The 9,772-nt window shown below is 35.2% G+C and overlaps 1 protein-coding gene across 1 annotated transcript in view; it reads right to left on the bottom strand.

Moving 5' to 3' along the window:
- Nucleotides 1-8,961, bottom strand: part of LOC137627579 (uncharacterized) — a 130,134-nt gene extending 121,173 nt beyond the window's left edge. Inside the window, exons 1-2 of the mRNA XM_068358665.1 lie at nt 8,843-8,961; nt 6,637-6,815 (exon numbers count right to left, since the gene is read on the bottom strand). Of these exons, the coding sequence (XP_068214766.1) occupies nt 6,637-6,767 (131 nt within the window). The 5' untranslated portion in view covers nt 6,768-6,815; nt 8,843-8,961. The remainder of the gene's footprint in view (nt 1-6,636; nt 6,816-8,842) is intronic.
- Between the last annotated feature and the right edge of the window lie 811 nt (nt 8,962-9,772).

A 9,772-nucleotide genomic window follows, 5' to 3' on the forward strand; every position in this document is an offset into this window, starting at 1 on the left:
GTGTACCTAGAAAAATTAATTTACAGTACAGTACTTGACCTCTGAATTACCCAATAAAGCTCATAATTGTTTGCCACTTAAGGCGCCCCTAAAAGGCAATGAAAATTAGCTACCATTGAGTAACATTAAAAGAGATCTGTCATATATAAGCTATGAAGAGAGACTTATGTCAACCTGTTAAACCAAAAAAAAATTTATGGCAAGTTTCTACTTCTGATGTTCCAGCGATTCAATTGCCTAATTAGGAAGATCATTCCACACTGTGGTCACAGGTTGAAAACTATAATACCTACAATACTGTATAGTGTTGAGCTTTATGATGGAAAAGGCAACTATATGCAGGATGGAAAGCTGGGAAGATCTGAATACAAAACTGTCAAAATTATGAAAAATCTTACACAATATACATCAAGAAGTAACTGGACGATGATGCTAGAGATTTATATCAAGATCACACTTAGGAAATTTAATAGACCACATTTTTTGTCCAACAAATCAAGATGAGAAATAGTAGCGGAATACCAGACAGAACAATAATCAAAACAAAATATAATGATCGAATTGAAACATTTCTTCAGGATAAATTAATCACCAAAAATTGTAAAAGGCTTTCTCAATAAGCTGATTCTTTATGTAGTTGAAAAACTAATGGACCAAATATTTCTCAAAAGGAAGTTATCAATCAAGACTCACACCTAAACGTTTAAAGGAGTTGTATATAGTTAAAGAGACACTATTAATGCCGAGATCTGGATGTTGATAGGCCACTATCCTAAACCCACCTACAATCATACTTTGAGATTTGTCAAGGTTCAAACTCATGCCCCATTATTTGCGCCCTGCAATAGTTTTAGCAATATCTCCGTAAGAGATTCAGCAATTCCACATCTAGCCTGCTGGTCAAAGTTGGTAATAAAATTCCCTCAGTATATTGACTAATTTTAAACCCTCTCAATCTGATGTTATCCAATACAGTGTGTCTCTTCTCACCAGACGTTTGATCATTCAAGGGGAATTATTCATTGTTGGTATCTATGGCTTCTCAGAAGAGGATATATTGAAGAGATGCTCTCCTGCTATTTTTAAATTTGAAAAACTGAATGGAGAAATAATGGTATTTTATTAATATTTCGTCACCTTATCTAATTGATTATTAATTTTAGACACTTGAACAGTTTTAACAGGAAATTTCCCCCGCGCACACCACATTGCAGTGTTACAAGTTTTACGAGTTTGGTTAGGTCAATGCCAAATGTACTAACGGTAAACGTTTCCTTTGCTCAAAGTTCCATGAAACCTCTTTAGATTGTTCCATTGTAAGGGAAATCTCTCCAGATTCAGCAGGAATAAGCCATAATTCTGACAGTCAATGATCAAAATTTTACCTTTGTGCAGCTAGAATTTTTTTTTCGTTAGAGAGTTCAACTTATGCTTGTGTTATATCCAGTCACCTGGATTCAAGAAATGGTTCAAGAACTGCTCATTCTTTGTCTGCTACTATACTTCATAATCTTAATAGACAACCCTATTCATTATCAAGTCCCTCAGAATCCACCTAGATGGAAAATATTATTCCCTTAGCCTCACCAGGTACACCTTATTGAGAAAGCCATTTGACTTTAACACTGAAACGATACTCCATGTTGAAGTCTCTCAACATGCAGGAAGGCTATCGAACTGGGGAATAACCTTTTCCTTGGTTTGTCTCAAAATTTCTCATATACTTCTGTTTGCATATTACTATTTCAACCTCATTCATATTCTATCAACTGTTTCTCACCGTGCTGTTCAATCTCTTTTCCCCCCTTTCTCTGCCTAGATTTTTGGGAAGGGATGCTTTTGCCGGGATTGGAGTTCTTTTTTCAACACACTATGTGAGAACTTTGGTTTTCATGCCTAATACCTGATAATATTTGCATCAAAAGAGTGTCAATATTCCCGTAATGACACTAATGACACTTAGAACTATTTTCGAACAGAAATTCGACCCTCGGATTTCATGGGTAGGCCAATATCATAGAGATAGGACTCAAGGGTTTCCATCTTGAAATGCCAAAATTTAATTAGACCAGCTCTGTAAGAGTTGAATTTGACGCATTGTGCTGATGAATTTTCTCTATTTTAATAAATTACAATACAAGATTTACTCAAGGAACTGGAATTTGCCTTATCAAATTGTAGCTCGATGCCTTATAATCATCTTTGGACTAAACATCTATTTTCAGAGGCATGTAAACATGCAACTGTAGTACCAATAACTATGTCAGGAAAATATCCCAGTAATCCATCTTCAGTAATTACAGAGACCTATTTCACTGACCAGTTATGTTTGTAAATCAGTGCACTGGAGAAAATGGTAAAATATAGATTGAATTGGTGTCTATGTTGTAAAATTTTGTCAGCTTCTTAATTTGTCTCAGTAACAGAAGGATCTAACTTGGACCCTCTTTCACACTTGAAAAAATTAGCCAAATTTTTTGACATTCACAAATTATATGATACTACTTGATGTGCCCATGAATGAATTCAGTGTGTTTGAAGTCGAAGCTAAAAGAGATGGAAAGCTCCTGGATACGATGAAATAACTGCCGAGGTGATTTTGGCCAAAAATGAAGGGACTCCCAGAATACTTACAAGATTAATTTTTGGAATGTGGCATGAGGAGACAAAACCTGATGAATGGGAGCTAGGAGTGTTGGTGAAAATGCCAAAAATAGGAGGTATGACTGATTGAAATAATTTGAGAGGTATCTCACTTACATCAGTTGTCATGAAAATATATTGTATGCTCATTCTGAAGAGACTATAAGAGAAAGATTGATGAAAAACTGAGAGGTGAACAAGCAGGAATTCGAAAAAGTAGAAGTTGTACTGACCAATTTTCATTTTAAGGCATGTGGTACAGCAAGAAATGTGTAGAATATAGAAATGCACTTTTGATGGCATTTGTGGACTATGAAAAAGCCTTTGATAGTGTTCACCTGCCTATTTTGTGGAGAGTCCTGGGTTATTATGGAGTTCCTCTTAAATATGTAAATTTGATCAAGTTTGTTCATGAGCATAGCAAGTGCAAGGCTAATGATAATGGAGTCCTATCAAATGAATTTCCAGTGAAAGTGGAGCACTTCAACAGAATGTGTTGTCACCTATGTTATTTAACGTCCTCATGGATTTTGTAATGCTTAGAACAGATGGGGGTGGGAGAGAAGGATTGGACTGGATTGGTAACAGAAAATTAGCAGACCTAGAGTATGCTGATGACACTGTCCTTATTAGTAAAACGCCACAGGACTTGCATAGCTTCCTTACTAGAATTCATGAAATATCAGAGGTGTTTGGGCTCAAGATAGATAAAAGAAAGACAGAGATGATGAGAACGGAATATGCATTGGAAGGTGAAATATTGGAAGGAGAAAGTATTAATGAGATAGAATGATCTAAATATTTAGGAACTATGATCTCTAATACTGGGTCTTTGGAATTAGAGTTTAATGAAAGATTGAAAAAAAGCAAATCAGACTATGGGTAGGTCAAGTAAAATTGGGAATTCGAATCGCCTTAAATTATATATAAAAATCAGGCTATATATCAGTTTAGTGAGATCGGTGTTACTTTATGGACATGAGTCGTGGTATGACAATAAAACAATACCCAACAGATTGTATAGAATTGAGAACAAAGCCCTCAGAAGGATATTGGGAGTTAAAAGGCAGGACTGGATTAGAAATGAAACTATAGCAGAGATTACTCAATTGCCATATGTGGATGAGATCATGGTGGGGGGTAGATGGAGATATTTTGGGCATGCTTTAGCACTCTCCAAGAGAGATAAGATCACCAATAATTCAACTGGGATCCGCAAGGCACTAGAAGAGTTGGAACACCCAGGCCTACATGACTGAGGGCTATGAAGTGTGAAGTAGGAGGTGATGAATGGAGACATATTGATTTAAAAGCTCAAGATAGAGATAACTGACGAAATTTAACTGAGGCCCTTTGTGTCAATAGGCATGGAAGGAGATGATAATGATGACTTGTAAGCATTTAGTACTAAAATCCTTATATCATAATAATTTTCAAGGCCATGATATTTTCATTAGAAATATTGGTGGGAACATTCCAAACTCGTATAGACAATTCATATTCCGAATCTTTTAACCCTGACGGTGGTGTGCAGGGTAGTGTCCTGAGTGGGGGACTTTTTGCATTGACATTTAATGGCATAGTTGGCCAAATGCCAAAATGAGTAGAAAGTAGTCTTTATATTACTCTTCTAATAATATTTTGTCATTTACAAAGAATTCTTAGTATAACCCCTTGAAAAGTACAAGTTTGGACTATTTCTCTTGGTTTCAGGCCTTCTGCAAAGGAAAAAATAAAACTCAAGCAATGTTTTATAAGAATAGCAGATGGTAGAAAAACCCAGAAATAAATCCAGCTTTGACACTTGAATCCAAATCCTAGATAAGGTAAACTTTAATTTTTTAGATTAATATATTTGGTACTCACCACAGTTGATAAGAACACGTATCTTACATCAAATCTAAATATGATAATGCTATCTATCTAGTGATTAAGTAGTATCATAAAATTTGGGGTACAAGGAGATCAACTTTATTGATGATCTGTACAGCACAAGTCTTATCCAGGACGGATTATAGACAGCTCAATTTATGGATCACATTCGAGACGTGTGACTTTGTAGTTTACCCTTTTTATCTTCCCCAAAATATCTCAAGTTTTATGTGAAAGTTGGAAGCCACCTTTCTGTTCTCTTTAGCTACTGAAACATCAGTATTTGCATGTGAAATAACAGTCATTTTGTTAGCAATTCACATTAAAACATTAGAAGATTAAGTGACTAAAATTTGTCATTTATTCTGATTTGAGAAGTGCCATAGAAGCCTACAAACGTCGTAATCATAAGAACCAACTTGTAGCTAATAAGTTGGCTAAGACACCAGTCACTCATTGACATACTACCACTAGAGTTATTGGGTCCTTTGAATGGCCAGATAATACTACTTTATACATCTCCCTGGTTAAGGCTCATTTTTCTTTTGCCTACACATACATCGAATTGTCTTGCTTGTTCTTTACATATTCTTCCCTTTCCTCATATATCTGACAACACCAAGATGATAGGAAAATTCGTTTTCCCTCAAGGGGTTAACCCACACTATAATTATTCAGTGGCTACTTTCCACTTGATCAGGATATAAGAAATGCTTTAGCTATGGTAAGCAGCTCTTTTAGTTTAAGGATGCTCCAAATCAAACCATTGTTCTCTAGTCTTGTGTCATGGCCTTCCAGTGTCTTGGGCTAAAGTCCACTTGCCTGAGGGTTTACGCAGTCACACCTTTCCATCTGTTTCTTTATTTTCTTTCCTACCGGCTCATTTTTCCTTGTGTTTATAGCATCCTTTTGCAACTAGGGTTGTAGTTTAGCTCGTTTTACAAATTTTATTCCAAAAGGGTAAATATCGAAATATGCTGGATTCCTGCTCATTTTTGGGGTTTTGGATTATGAAAAAGCAGATGCTGCAGCTAAATCGTCAGAAGATTTACCAAAAACAAGCCATTAAACTGCCAGTAGAGATTATATAACCCCCCTTAAATATTTTATAGCAGTAAAATGACAAGCTCAATGGAATACTGGATCTGACTGAAGTGAGTTAAAAAAAGTAAAGTCAATTGTTCCACTATCGAAATTTCCATTACGAAAAGAAAAGACTGAATTCATTTTAGCAAGGTTGCACACCTTTTGAAGTAGTTCCCAAGTGTTATAATGTTTTCAAAATGCATATTTATGGTGGTAAGAAAGGTTTACCTGACATTTTATCGAACTGATAAATTCCAATTTTAAGATTTTAACCTTTAAAAAACTTGGGTTTTATAGATATTTAAATTTATATTTATCACAGAAGTTAAGATGTCATTACAGAAGTTGAATAGTTTTCAGAAGACCTGCTTCTGAAATCTAAAAATGCTACTCGCATAGTAGGTCACATCATGTCCAAGAATCTTGGCAAAGATGAACCTGCCATCCTCACCTCGAGCCTCATTAGTAATAAGAATATTAGACGATCCGTGCTTGTTATAACACTGGTGGAATGAGTGAATATCAGGTTTTGGGCAATTGCCAGATTGTGTGGCCTCATTTATGATTTGCTCTCATTATGATTCAAAACAAAGTCAAGAGATAAGAAGCCTTGATAATTAGGTGATATCGAGGTTAACAAATCTCTATAGTAAGCATTAAAAAAACCATAATACCCTAAACATTCCTGTCTCATCATTTTCCTTTACACATCCAAGATAGCATAATCAAACTCTTGCCACAAGTATTTTTACATAGCATTGTGCAAATATAAATTGTCACTGCTGCCAAACAAATAAATAATGGCTGGCTACTCCTAGTCAACAATCATAGGGCGTGTGTAATACTCGTAGATTTTCATTTGTTTTTATGTGGATTTTGTTGCCCTTTGGAGAGATGGTTTAGTCTGATTTTTCTCGTTTTCAAATAAAATCTCTTGAATTATCTCAAAGTAAAACAAAGGCCAACTGATATTGTATTGAAACTTTTAATCATTTTAATAGTCTAACTTCAAAAAGTAACGTAACTTAATCTTACTTGCAATTTCCCTTTCTCTTGTAAATACTGGGTGTCAAGAAAGCGCAGCAAAGACTTGTCATGGCCAAATTCCCTCTCAGAGTCCACGGAATAACATCCCAGGACATTTGGTTTGTGTAAAACATCGGCATCACCGGAGTATCTCTCGGGACGTTTTATCTGGAAAACATCTTCTGGATCTGGAAGGGAAGATAAGTCAATCAGTTAATCAATTCCTATGGCACGGGGTTTGCATCTGGGCATTTAAGAATTCTCGCTACACATGTTTTCCTCTGCTACTTTCTCAGCAACTTTATCCTTGCCAAGATCCTTGGACATGAGGTGTTGTACAATGCTAGTGGCATTTTTAAATTTATTTCAGAAGCAGGTCTTCTTGAATGCTATTTAACTATGATAACATATTTACTTCTATGGTTTTAATTGAATATTCTTTTACTCTTTATTTATAAATAAACGATATCTGTGTCAATGACCTTCGATGTCAGGATGCCAGAGAGCTTCAAATCATTCATTCATTCATACACATGTTTTCCTCTGCTACTTTCTCAGCATTGTTTTTGAACAAGACTTCATAGATCTGGCCCTTTGAATTCCACTTCATGCTCCTTTTTCTTTTCTTGTGTGAAAGTCTAATTTACTTTAAACAGAATTCTTTTACACGTTGGTTATTGGGTTTAAATACACTAAATTCTCTTGATTCTCTTATACTTTTGTTGGTTACTCTTTCCCTCCACTTTATTCTCAACATCATTCAAGATTTCACTTTCAAATCCTGCTTGCTATCTGTTACAGCTGACACTGTACCATGACTTACGTTCATATCCGTTGTAAACTTGTGATTTGAACATTCTAGCAGACTCTCATACATTCCTATCATCTCGAATTGTTTCTTAATCAAATAATATAATTTGGACTTCTATACTTGATGGACTGTAAATACAAGATCCCATTTCACCGTAATAACTATGAAAACAGCATGATTTTAATCTGGTGAATTTTTTCAGTTAAACATGGCACAAGAGAAATAATGTCCAAAATATGTATTTCTGTATAGTTTTAGGCAATAACTACTAAAATATTCCAAAATGATCAAGTGTAGCCTTTAATTGCTGATGTCACCAACAGCTACATTTTTCAGGTCTGCCATCATCCACTTCTATGCAAGGTCAATTGATTTTTATATTGTTCAAAAAGAGCTTGATCACTAATGTCTTTTAAAAAATTCTACTCCATTTTTTATGTAATTCACATTCACATCTTGATTTCAATCACTAGCATAAAGGCTTCCCCTGTCATACCAACGTGAACTGAGTATTTTTTTTTTCACTCGGTCACAGATCTAGAATCGGTATCAGTCACATCATAGGTAATAGGGAAGAGTACATGCAATCCCAAATCCCAATTTTACCGTGAGTTATACATTCTAATTTTCAAATTGATGTTGCCTTGTCCAATTTCTGTCAAATGCTCTTGTTCATTTGTCAAAAACCTGTTGTGGTTTGGTGAGTGCTGAATTAAGAATCAGATCATGGTACAGTATAGCATAATCTCTCCAGTATCTGTAAAGTACTGTTTCCTTGGTATTGAGTTATATGTGAACCAAACTAAATCATAAGCTCCATGCTCTACGTGGATGATACAATCAAGTCCATAACAAGTAGGTAGGAAATGTTGTCTCCCTGTTTATTCCACGAAGATATTGACATATTGTAAAGACTATTGCAAAAGACATCTTTGAAATGTGTATATATATATATATATATATATATATATATATATATATATATATATATATATATATATATATATATATATATATATATATATCCATATGTAGTGTGGCTATTGTGGGGAAAACCTTCCTTTACGAATTGATGAACTATCATCATAATACAGTGAAGTGTTGTGAGTTTGGTTTCTATGCAAATGGTGCTTTTTTAAGGAAAACTTTCTTTTTTTCAAATCGAGAAATGTCTATAACAATCAAAATGTTTGGGCAAAAATTGATAACCTTTGTTGTTGAAATGCCCACATTATCAGTTAGTGAATACAATCCAATATCACACACATGGATTTCTTGACTTGTCTTGTCTTGAACTGAAACTAGAAATAAACTGGCAAAATGCTGATAGTGGTTATGCACAAACATTCATATATTATTGGTTTGTAATCTGAAGAGCATTTTCTATCGCCGGTGTTTACTTACCAAATTCGATTCCATCCGATGGTCCGACTCCTCTAAGGAAAGGGTTTCCTGAATCAAAGCCTCTGCCTCTTCCCCGAGATGTATTGCCACAGCCTCGACCATGTAGAGAATGAGTTTCCTGAGAAGAATATAGGTGCAACATTTGAATATATATATATATATATATATATATATATATATATATATATATATATATATCTATATATATACGATGACCAAGTGCTTTGTCGTCATTGTGCATGTGTGCTTCCATCCTCGGTAGCAAAACTGTTGATTGATCACAGATTATCGTCCACAAATCCAACCTATTTACCAAGGTCAAGAGAAAAAGCATTGGGCTGACAAACCTCTCCTAAAGACTTTCCGAAATTTCAAAAGGCAGAATTCTTTAGAAGATTATATATATATAATATATATATATATATATATATATATATATATATATATATATGTATATATATATACACACACACACACATTACATACATACACTGTATATACATTTCTTAGTGGGGGATACTTTAATGTGGTCGAAAGGGTTAGCTTATTATTCCGTCTCAGCCGAGGTCTTGCACCGACATCTCTCTCTCTCTCTCTCTCTCTCTCTCTCTCTCTCTCTCTCTCTCTCTCTCTCTCTCTCTTTCGCTAATCCGCGCAGATGAAAATGTCAGTGCGTAGACTGTAGAGTTTCGTCACCATGTCCGTCTTCTACCTTGGAGACTGGGCATAGCACCTGTATCCTGACGGACAACGCCACTGCGGGGACCGCTACAATGATCCCTCCTGCGACTGTGAAAGCTGTGCTGCCTATTCACAAAGAAAAGTGAAACTTTTCAGCTCAGTAGGCCTTCAGAACGACTGACATTTCTGATAAATCACTGCCAACTCATAATATTAGATGTAGCTGCCATGAGTGCAAAATCGCCTCTG

This window comes from Palaemon carinicauda, chromosome 35, assembly GCF_036898095.1.
Source record: "Palaemon carinicauda isolate YSFRI2023 chromosome 35, ASM3689809v2, whole genome shotgun sequence".
Taxonomy (NCBI): domain Eukaryota; kingdom Metazoa; phylum Arthropoda; class Malacostraca; order Decapoda; family Palaemonidae; genus Palaemon; species Palaemon carinicauda.